This window comes from Oryctolagus cuniculus, chromosome 9 (genome assembly GCF_051225735.1).
Source record: "Oryctolagus cuniculus isolate XC-2025 breed Fujian yellow rabbit chromosome 9, ASM5122573v1, whole genome shotgun sequence".
Taxonomy (NCBI): domain Eukaryota; kingdom Metazoa; phylum Chordata; class Mammalia; order Lagomorpha; family Leporidae; genus Oryctolagus; species Oryctolagus cuniculus.
Window position 1 is genome coordinate 131400906 of NC_142875.1, and position 12052 is coordinate 131412957.

General features: G+C 41.7%; 1 protein-coding gene and 1 pseudogene across 3 annotated transcripts in view; both read right to left on the minus strand.

Annotated features, from left to right (window-relative positions):
- The window catches only part of ABCD2 (ATP binding cassette subfamily D member 2), a 60753-nt gene that overhangs the window by 22506 nt on the left and 26195 nt on the right, over nucleotides 1-12052 (minus strand). For 2 of the 3 annotated variants that reach the window (XM_008259406.5, XM_070049651.2), the window contains exon 7: nucleotides 1197-1342. In XM_008259406.5, coding sequence (XP_008257628.4) covers nucleotides 1197-1342 — 146 coding nt within the window. Of the gene's footprint in view, nucleotides 1-1196; nucleotides 1343-2611; nucleotides 5914-12052 lie in introns of those variants that run through there. The other variant, XM_089304006.1, reaches the window with a different exon arrangement.
- LOC138843907 (small ribosomal subunit protein eS7 pseudogene) lies at nucleotides 5153-5872 on the minus strand (annotated as a pseudogene).

Here is a 12052-nt window from a genome sequence, read left to right on the forward strand (position 1 = left end):
TCTCACTGTCCACTCTGCCTGTCAAATAAATAAATAAATAAATAAAAAATTCTATTAGGATCACTGGGCTGCAAACTTGTTTAACAAGGTGCCCATGTAGCATTTACTCTGCCACAGGGCTTCAAAGCTGCGGAAGAGTCAACCACATGAAGCACACAGACAGCCTGCTTTGTCTGAAAAGCAGACAATTGGAAATACCATGCAAATAGATGTAATATTATCTCTCTTGTCTGTCCTATTTGCTTACTGTAAGGATCAAATGAAATAATATCTGTGAAACTGCTATGTAAAATATCAAGTAGTATTCCAAAAAGACAAATCCCGGAGCGTCAGTTTCACAGTAGCCAGCATCACCGTTGGCAGCCAATTCTTGTGCATTCATGTGCCACTGTGCAAAGTGCTTTATGGGAAATGCTGTTGAATCTTCACAGAAACCTTAATTTACAGTTGAAGATACAGAGAGTAGCGCTAACACTTGATTCCAGAATTCTCTGAGTTCAAAGTCCACATCCTCAGTCACTTTTCTGCTCTACTTTTTCCAATAATGCAGATCCACACAGAAATAAACCAGGAATTCTGGCTTCTTATTTCAGTTAGTTTTTTTAGACCTTCAAATTATATGAATTACCAAATTTTCTGGAAGTTTGATGATAAGAAGATAATTCTTTTTAAAGCTCATGTGTATAAATGTTATTGCTACTCTTTCAAAAGTTCTGAAAAAACAGAACACAAATATTTTATACTTTAATTTTCTATGTGCTGATCGAGAGAGAAAAAAATATACTGGTAAGACTGTGGCTCTGAAAATGAAAAAGAAATTCCGTGATACCTACATCCTGAATAATTAAATTTAATGCAAGTGAAGGGCTTGGCAGGTGAATGCTTCTGCCACAGATTTAACTGCATGCAGAGTGACAGTGGCCTCAGGGACGCTTGTGCTTTTGAATATAACAGAACAAAACTGTTTTTAAATGCTGGCTGCTGTGACATACAGACTTGCTGGGAAGTTCGGAGCCACACTAAACACAGCACAAGCAGAGAAGGAAATGTCAATCAGGAATAGGCATAAGAATCCATTTTTACACTGATGTGCTCATGTTTCTATTACTGCATATATTCAAATTAAACCATAGATTAAACATATATACTCCAGTTTAAGAAATGAAATTAAATGCATTGAAAATGATAGACCGTACCTCCTTCTCTCTGAACTATATGATAGAGGTGGACGTTGCGTAGAATACATTCCAAATCGTGGTCTGTATAGCCTTTATCATGCATGTCATCCACTGAATCAGGATAGATGACTTGATCCCGAAGACTTCCAAGAGACATGTACGGCCTGAAAAACACCAAGCACGACGACCCTAGTGTGCAGGTCACTTTAGCTCAGTGGAATACCCTAGGGGTCGGAAACTTCAGAGCAGACTTTACACACGAGAAGTCTAGGATCACCGTTACCTGGTGATGAACACTAAAAACAATAATACCTGTTACAGTTGCGTGAACACTTTTTGAGACATAGACACAAGAAAAGTTTCTGTAAGACATCATGGAACATTTTCAGTAGAGAAACGTATCCTTTGTCTCATTGCATTTGGTGGTGTCTCCTGTACTTCACCTAAAATTATTTGGGTCAAATATAAAATTTAGGATTTGACTCAGCAATGTGAACAAATAAAACTAAAAATGCCATTCATAACAAGAAAAATGCAAATTAACACAACATGGAGTCACATATCAGATGGGTAACAGTGTTAACACTTCACTAGCAGGCTGTGTGTAAATACAGAACTCCTGTTATGGTATAAATGCAAATGGTGGCTTCTTTGGGAGGGACTTGGCAAACGTATGTATCCACCCTTGACCCACTTCTGGGACTTCAGTGTAAAGATGTACTTCCAGAAATACCAAACATGGATAAGGCTATACAATACAGGATTTTGTTTAAATGCCTGTGCAAAGGAGGCTGACGGAGTAGACTGTAGTGTATTCCCTGTGCAGCTAGGAAAGAGGCTGAGGAAACTGTGAACTGACTGAGGGTAGCTCTAAGGTGGGTAGTTCAGGTGCAAAGCCCATCGCACAGGGAGATGCCCAACAAGGTTTTTCAGCAGCACACCAGGATGTGCAGTTGCACAGCTGGTCTCTGTCCACTAGATGTCAGCAGCACTCCTTCCAGTGGCGAAGGGAAATGTCCCCAGAGCACAAAACTGTCCTGGCTGACAATGGTATATGGTATATTACCTTCTATGTACAAAGAAAGGAAAATAAAACACATGTGTATCTGCTTATTTCTGCAGAAAAAAGCAGGAATGGTACACCAGAAGTTAGTGGAATGGGTTATCCACGGGAGCTGGGAAGAAGGCAGGACAGACAGGGGAGGGAACTGACTTCCCAGTCTCCTTGCACAGAGCTTTTACTTTTAGCACCATGTTAAAGTGTTACCGTTCAACAAATACAGTTAGAGGAACAAAGCCTAAAACAGAGTTCAAATGGACACAAGTCTACTGGAACAGCATATCTAGTGGAAAACATAACTACATGGGGGTGAGTTGATGCGAGTAACTTTCGAACTTGGCTACATAATTTCAAAGACAACCACAGTGAAATCTCTGGCCTTATCTGGCAGTTTATTTGGGGTAATGATATGAATGCAGCAATTTTTAAACTATGTATACCACAGGGTTGATCAAATAGGTACATATTTTGATAACATTAGGAGCTAAAATTCTCATTGTAGAAGAAAGACACAAACATGCAATGTGGGGAAGCTAGGAAAAATCTAATTTGAATTAGAATATCAATATGAATTTACAACTTTTTCTTACAACCGCCAGCTTCCTGGTTCTGTCTACATCTGGAACAACTTTGTATTCTCCTTTGAGAAAGACACATCATTTAGGTAAAATAGTGAGTTGAACTGTGGAATTGAAAAGATCGTGATCCTATTTGTAACCCCTTTACCCATGACTGTGACTTTGACCTTATTTAGAAATAGGTTCTTGGGGCCAGCGCTGTGCGCAGCAGGTGAAGCTGCCACCTACAGTGCCAACATCCCATATGGGCACCGGTTTGAGTCCAGGCTGCTCCACTTCTAATCCAGCTCCCTGGGCCCCTGCACCCTTGTGGGAGATCTGGAAGAAGTTCCAGGCTCTTGGCTTTGGATATGTCCAGCTCTGGCTGTTGTGGCCATTTGGGGAGTGAACCAGCGGATGGAAGATCTGTCCCTCTTTATCTCTGCCTCTCTGTAATGCTGCCTTTCAAATCAATAAATAAATACGTACATGTTAAAAAAGAAAAGAAAGAAAGAAGCAGGCTCTTTGTAGATGAGACTGAGTCCAGGATCTTGAGGGGAGAGAACCTTGGGTTAATCAGATGGGCCCTAAATCCAACAATGCCCTTATAGAAAGAGAAGAGACCCAGGGAAGGAAAGAAGGCCACAAGCAGCAGGAGTGAAGCTCCCACCATCCAAGGTATGCTGGGCTCAAGAGCTGGCAGAGGCAGGAAGGATTCTCCCTGGAGCCTTCCAGATAGACTGGGCTTGCTGATGGCTTGACTTCTGGCCTCCAAGAAGGCGAGAAAATTAAATTCTGTTGCTTTAGACCACTAAGTTTTGGTAATTTGTTATAATAGCTCTTGGAAACTAATATAGATAGAAATACTGTAAAATAGATAACCTTAATCACTCATGAGAAAACTATCAGAGGGACAGTGTTTAAAAAACAAGTCCTGCACTCTCTAAAAATATGGATGTCTTGAAAGAAAGAGAAAGAAAGAAAGAAAGAAAGAAAGAAAGAAAGAAAGAAAGAAAGAAAGAAAGACAAAGAGAGAAAGAAAAAGAAAGAGAAAGAGAGAAAGAAAAAGGAAGAAAGGAAGGGAGGGAGGGAGAGGGAGGGAGGGAGGGAGGGAACTCTGTCAGATGCGAAGAAATGGGGGACAACATGCAACGCATGATCCTGGATTTAGAAAAACAAACTGCCCTAAAGCAAGTTTTGTGACAACTGGCAAACTCTGAGTGTGGACTCTTTTAGATGTCAGTATTGTGTCAAGGTTAACTTTTCTAGAACTGATGACTGTACAGTGATTCTGTTAGGGAATATCCTTGGTCCTTGAAAATATACCTTTAAAGAGGTTTGGGGTGAAGATTTATGATTACTGCAACTTAATTTTTTCAAAAAGTATAAAGTGTACAGACTGTGTCTCTGTGTGTATGTGTGTGTGTGTGTGTGTGTGTTGAGAGACGGATTTAAACAGGATGTGCCTCTTGTAGATGAGATGTCTACCTATTTCCCACAGTACACAAGTCATTTAGCTGAAGGATAGATGGCATTAGGCTATAATATATTTAACTATTACTTCAAATTCCAAGTGTTTACATTTCAACTATACTCATACATTTATGAAAGATTTTTCAGTGAGATCTTTAGAAATATAAGAAAGCTTTGGTCTTATTCGTTGCTTTTAAAAAATGAGACATAAATTCATGTTTGATAAAATCCACATTTGCATAGTGTACAATTCAGTGGATTTGGTACAGCTTCAGTAACCATCACCACTAATTCCAGAATATTTTCTTCACCCCAAAAGGGAATCCGGCGCCAAGTGGAAGAACCTTCTCCTCCCCCCTCCTCCCAGCCTCTGATTTGTCTATTATAGGCATATCGGAACCATGCGATGCACGGTCTCTTGTGACTGCCTTCTGTCCACGGGCATGATATCTGCAGGCTCATCCACGTTGCCACAGGAGATGCCACCCTGCGCTTTTTGAAAGCTGAATGGCATTCTGTTGTGTGCATATGCCACAGTTGATCAATCATCGCCTGGTGATAGGTATTTCAGTCATTCCCCGACTTGGGTACCTTGAGTAATGGGCATGTAACATGAATGGACTCTTTGGGGCATGCCACAGTGCTTCTGAATTTCATGGGAAAATAGAATTTAAAGGTAAGTTTATTGTGATGCAAAGGAATTTTGAAATCTATGCACAAGTTTTTTCATAATATACATTTTCTATGGACTTTTTAAAGATGCCTTATATGCATGGATTTCAACAGTTTTTGTATTAAATAAACTTATCTTTTAATTCCATCTTCCATGAACTTCTTTTTTTTTTTTTTTAACTGTGAACCATCTTTTATTTAGTCATTTTTGTTTACAACTGGAACTCTGGGAACTCAGAATTAACATCCTTGCCGTGAGCCTCTTACAGACACCAGCACAAGCGTCCCCCTTCTGCACCACGCTGTTCTGCTGTGCGTGGTCCACATGGACCTTTAGAGCGGCTGTCGTCCAGCTTCTCCTGGACGCTCGAGCCCATGATGTCACTGGGAAAGACGAAGTCCTCCAGCATCGCAGAGCGCACGGCTGGCAGAGCGCGGCTCCCAGGGAGCTCTTGCTTCTTTTTCGTGCTGCTTTGTCAAGCTGGCTTAGGCAAAATTCTCCTCTGAGCAGTAAAGACAGCAAGCTTCCCACTAAACTTCTTCTTCAGCCCACGTACAAGCCAGACATGAAATTTCTGGAAAGATTTTAGTTGACAAACAGGGGCAAAGATTATGATAGCTTTCTGGCCAAAACCAACTTTGATTTTCTTGGCGGGTGTGGTATTCAGCTGCCTTGGTTGAGCCTGGAGATCCGAGTTCATCAACTTGAACTCATCAGCTTCTCTCTGATGAGCTCGAGGATCTTGGCGCTCGAGGTGAACCTGGCTTCTCCTGGCTGAGCGCAGCCTGAGGAAGAGCCGGGAACTTTTTGAGGCACTCTCTTTCTGAGAAGTGGCCAGCCTGGCGACACCACTTCTGGTTGTATTTCTTCCATCCCTGTGCCTCCCCCTCCTGTCCTCTTCTGTATTATATCTTCTCCAATGTAACTTCATTTTTAAAATTCTTTTTTTTAAGATTTATTTATTTGAAAGAGCTACAGAGAGAGAGAAGGGACAGAGAGAGAAAAATGGTTTACTCCCCAAATGGCTGCAACGGCCAGGGCTGGGCCAAGCCAAAGTCAGGAGCTGAGAGCTACCTCCTGATCTCCCAATTAGATACAGGGCCCCAAAGACTGGGGCCATTAGCAGGGAGCTGGATTGGAAGTGAATCAGCCAGGACTCAAACTGGTGCCGATATGGGATGCTGGCACTGCAGATGGCAGCTTAACACAGTGTGCCACAGCATCGGCCCCAGTAATCTCACTTTTAAAAGCTAGAGTTAGGGTAGATAGTTATTTCTACATTATCATAACTATTCATATAATATGACATTATCTTAAATTAATATTTAATAATGATTATAGCATAAAACAGAAATTAGAGGTCAGCACTGTGGTGTAGAGGGTAAAGCTACCACCTTCAGTGCTGGCATCCAATATGGATGTCAGTTCAGGTCCTGGCTGCTCTACTTCCCATCCAGCTCTCTGCTATGGCCTTGGAAAGCAGTAGAAGATGGCCCAAGTTTTTGGGTCCCTGAACCCGCATGGGAGACCTGAAGGAGGCTCCTGGTTCCTGGCTTCAGACCAACCCAGCTCCAGCCACTGCGGCCACTTGGAGAGTGAACCAGTGGATCGAAGACTTCTCTCTCTCTCTCTCTCTCTTTCTCTGTCTCTCTCTCTGACTATGCCTCTCTTAACTCTGCCTTTCAAATAAATAAATCTTTTTAAAAAAGAGTGAAATATACATTATAATAAAAAAACAGAAATTAGTCACCATGGCTAATATATAGTTTTCTAGTAGTATTCCAAGACTACTAGAATACATACATACAAACTTCAAGAAAGAGTACTACTGCCATCTTCCTAAGTGATGGCAGCTCCAATTCAACTCCAAAAAGCAGCACAGCTATCCTTCCACCTTGGTATAAAGCCCAGATTAGATCCACAAGCAGTCATGAAGCAGTGAACAGCGGAGACTGCAAATCAGCACTCATTTCACAAGTGTTTCTACAGGGTTCCACCATAAAACTGGGCTAACTGGAAATTTTTGATAAAATGTTTTCTATATACACTTCAAAAAAAAAAAAAAAAAAGACAGTATAGGGGCCGGCATTGTGGTGTAGGAAGTTAGGACACCCCTGTGACACTGGCACCCCACATGAGTGCCCGTGTGAGCCCCAGCTGCTACACTTTTGAGCCATCTCCCTGCTAACGCGCCTGGGGACAAAGCAGAAGGTCTAAGCGCTGGGCCCTGCCACCGTAGCGGAGATGGAACCCCAGCTTCAGCCTGGCTCGGCCTCAGGCACTGCACCCATCTGGGGAGTGACCGAGCAGATGGAAGCTCGCTTGCTCTCTCTCTCCATTTCTGTAACTCCACCTTTCAAATAAACAATTTGTTTTTTAAGCACAGTATAGGACCATGGCTGTGATAATGGGCTTTGGAGAGATTGTTCTGTGACAGAAAGTTAATCTCATCCTTTACTCATAGCATGACCCATATCCTGAGCTAGGCTGACTCATTTTTATTCCATTTGTTATGAGGACTAAACAAAGCGTGTGTGATCAACTGCGTGCACTTGTATCCAGTGCTTGTCTGATTGCCTGCGTGTGAGTCTTTCCGCTGCCTGTGTGATTACCTTCATGTAATTCTTCCAGCGCTCGTATGATTGCCTGCGTGTGAGTCTGTAATGGTTAGGTGACCATCTGCACACAGTTCTCTTTCCATCTCCAGAGGCCTAACATTTAGCATTTTGAGCTAGCTCAAGTTTCACCGGTCCTACCAAAGTTCTACATAATTGATAAGCACTCAGAGTACCCCGTACGAAACTTTCCTTTCTAGAAACATGGGCCTGTGCCGACACAGTTCAGAGGGGTTGGTTGCTCTGTGAGAATGGTACTAGCTTACCTGCCTGGCCCATCAGACAGGGGATCACACAACACAGCAGCAGGAAGCAAGAGGAACAAAGGCAGCAGCCGGACTGCCTGTAATTATTAGCTGTCACAAAAAGAAACACTAATCATGTTCACTTTACATTCTCTTTGTAAAAACTCAGAATTACCTCTGTATGTCATGGAGAGTAAATTGGAGTATACCTATAAGCATCATAGTATAATTTAGATTATTTTTACCTAAACAGTGATCCTTATTGTTTTTCCTTGAAATCTGGAATTCTTCCCATTGTGTTTATATTCAAAGCTATTCATTATAACAAAAATTATCTGACACCAAATCCCACCCCCTTATTTACAGCTTATCATGGCTGTTAGAAATACTTCAGGGAACTTGATAATTCGTTCTGTCTCTTACTCTCCTGAGCTAACATTAAACAACTGATAGTTTATGGTATTGGTAGTAAAACTTATTAATGTTGGTTAGTGTTAACACTTTCCATTATTCTCTATTTGATGTCAAGGGAGAAGGAGAGAGCAGTGAGGAGTGTTAGTTTTGTCTCTGCTTCGAGTCTCACAAAGAATCACAAAAACTCTCAGGATTTCCTAGGCTGAGAAGTAAAATAATTCAAGCTGTTTAAAAATGTAACAGGAAAGGCTTATAGGCAGATTAAAAACCCCAAAAGTTGAAAGATAATATAAAACCTAATTGGGAACAATACTGATAAAAATTTCGCAGCAGTATTAACAATACTTAATACATGAGATGTGTTAAGGTTAAGAATAATGTAACACTGTAATGTTACCATGGCAACAAGAAGTCAGCACCTGGGAGCTATAACATCTAGCTGTTAATAATTCATATAAATGCACACGTTGGAACCAATCATGTCACAGATTCTTTCATGCATAGCACAAGCCAGATTTGAGTCCTGAATGCATAATAGGTCATTCCCAGTTTACATAAAATAAACATGAGGTGAAAAGAAAAAATACTGAGCCAAAAATAAATATTTACTATTACTTAAAGTTTATGTTTCGGATAAAGGATTTCTAGGTACCAAAACAAATGAGCACATCCTCTTAAAACAGGGACCATGTTTATTTCCAGTAAATAAAAGTAAAGTTAGTGAAAGAATCAAAGTACTGCCAAGCTATTAAAAAGGTAAACTTCTCTAAAGGTCAAGCTGAAGCATAGGTATCATTATGTTAGATTATCATATAAAATTCTTGGTATTTGACCTACAAAAACCACACCTCCCTAATATTTAACAAAATATTTGACTCACAAAACAAGGAAAACTTTTGGATGAAAAGGAAAACTTTTTCTACATTTATTATTCTAAATGAGCTCACAGAAGAGTTAAATATGAAGAAAAAACTGTGTAACACTTTCCCAACTAAGAGAATGCTACAGAGAATTATGTACATCTTTATAGACCCCTTTTAAAAAAAAAGTTAAAAAGTTTACCAATTACTGCACAGGAGAAGACATCAAAATGTACAATTTATAAGCTACAAAATTTATAATTCTGTTAGTCAAGTATCCAAAGATATTTATATAAAATTTATTTGGAGCTTTGTAGTCAGCAAGAATTAGAAGTCAACTAGCTACAGCAGTCCTCTGAGGCCGTCTCTGCATGGCTCAAGTAATTTCTTAAAGAAAGGACACATTAAATGACAGATTTTTACCCCTGCCCAAAGAGGATTATGCAACATATACAGTGCAAGCAACAAAATAAGTAGACTGCTCATAATTAGAATAGGATGCCAGTCTCCTTTAGTAGGAACCGCATCTGTGGAGAGAGTCATTCATTGCAGAGTTCAGTCGGGTTCCTGGAGTTTACAAGGATGCCACAGTACATCCTAGTGCAGTAGACGGAAACCCAGATGCCTGTCCTCGCTGGCTTTCTGTGGAGTTTTGCTTACCAGTGACTGCGCGGGCAAAATCTGTTCCAGTGCAGCCCATCCCCCAGGCCCAGGAATATCTACCTTGGGGGTAGCAGGATCAATGTGTGTGTGACTATCCTATGCCCTGCATGTATATCTCAGTGTGCGGTGAGCCTATATCAGTGCTGGGATTTAAGTGTGCCTTCTGATGACGTGTCTAAAAGAAGATATAATCTTTATTCTGTAATAAGTCTCTTCTTTTGATGCTAGTTTCAACACTTTGATCACAGTTTTCCTCTGAGTCTCTCGCTTTTGGATGTTTTGATTCTTAATAGAGGATGTAATGAGTAAATGATGATTTTTATTTCATAAATATCACCAAATTAAGATAGCTTATTTCATCTCTCTCAGAACTTTGATTTACAATTAAGGGTATCTTTAAAGAAATTATTTAAATTTTTATAGAGAAATAGCTTTAGAAGAACAGGAAAGAGTAGAAAATATAATCTAATTTGAAAGTGAACTGAATATAGTTGAAGGGAGTGTCACTTTAATACAAGAATAAGGCTTTTTCCATGTTAGCATATATGAAAGATGGCCAAGTTCTAGGCTAACCTTGATGTTAAAATCGGTTTGGGTTGCTCCTCCCCAGTGGTGATTTCCTCTGTCCCTAAACCAAAGCTTTCTGTGAACATAGATGATGCAGCACACCATGCTGACAGCCTTCTCTGCGACGCTCATTTGCCAGGTCAGCTAAGAGAGCTGTGTCTTTTCAGACAACAGGGGAAACAAAGTGGCTTCAGCATCAGACTCAGCTCGGCTCAAGTGCTAATGCCAGCACAGCACAACGTGCTGACGGCTCCAGCTTCTCCAGGTTTCTCATCTACAGAGCAGCGACACCAACACACCCTGGCAGTTCTCACACAGAAAAAGGAGGAACTGCTACGTGCATAGTGACTGGCATGCAGGAATTGTTTGACGCACTGTAATTTTTTTTTTTTTTCAGGAAAATAGGAGGTAGGCATTTGGCATAGCAGTTAAAGATACCTCTTGGGACATGTCCATCCTGTATCTGAGCGGCTGGGTTTGAATCCCGGCTCTGTTTCCAATCAGGCCTCCTGATAATTAGCATGCTGAGAGGCAGGTGAAGGCTCCAGTACTTGGGTTCCAGCCACCCACGTGGGAGACCTGGATTGGGTTTTGGGCTCCTTGCTTTGGCCTGGCCCAGGCATGGCATTTGGGAATGAACCAATGGATGAAGATTTTTTTCTCTTTTGTCTATCTGCCTTTCAAATAAATAAAAAGAAAATTTTAGGGCCGGCGCTGTGGCTCAATAGGCTAATCCTCCACCTTGCGGTGCTGGCACACCGGGTTCTAGTCCCGGTCGGGGCGCCGGATTCTGTCCCGGTTGCCCCTCTTCCAGGCCAGCTCTCTGCTGTGGCCCGGGAGTGCAGTGGAGGATGGCCCAAGTGCTTGGGCCCTGCACCCCATGGGAGACCAGGAGAAGCACCTGGCTCCTGGCTTCAGATCGGTGCGGTGCACCGGCCGCAGCGCGCCGGCCGCGGCAGCCATTGGAGGGTGAACCAACGGCAATGGAAGACCTTTCTCTCTGTCTCTCTCTCTCTCTCTCTCTCTCTCTCACTGTCCACTCTGCCTGTCCAAAAAAAAAGAAAAGAAAATTTTAAATGGTCCGTTCTTACCAAGACATCCCAGAATCCACAGTTATATTGAGGATGCAAAATTTTCAAGATAAAATTCATTTTACAAAAAAAAATTTCATTTTACTTAAAGAATACTTAAAAGGGGAGAAGTACAAATCCACCCAAAAATGTGAACTAGATGCCGGCACATCTCAGAGTTGAAGTTTTAGGTCACAAGGTCTTCCAAAGAAAAATCACAGAAGAATGTAGGCATTTTTGAGAAGCAATCGCAAACCGTAGGAAATGATATTTTGTGATCCCCTAGAAAATTGGGACAGTGCTGAGGGTTTCATTGTATGACTCTCTGAGAAAATACCTTAGGTCAAACACAGTGAGGTTTCCCCCACATGCTGGGTTTGGAATGCTTGTCCTCCCCAACCCAAAGTCAGGAACTCAGTCCCTAAAGTCTTAGGTTAATGGTATGAGGAGGGTGGAAATGAATCCAATCACAGCGTTCCCAGGTGGGGTCTCTGGAAAGTTACTGGCTTCAATGACATCACCAGGTGAACCCCTGTGATGGAATCCTGGTGGCTTCATAAAGAGAGAGAGATTGACAGACACACACCCTCCCTGTCTCTATGCCTCCTCGTACCTCTGCCAGCAAAACCCCCGTCACTTCAAGCCCAACCAATGGAGTCCCTGATCTTGGACTGAGA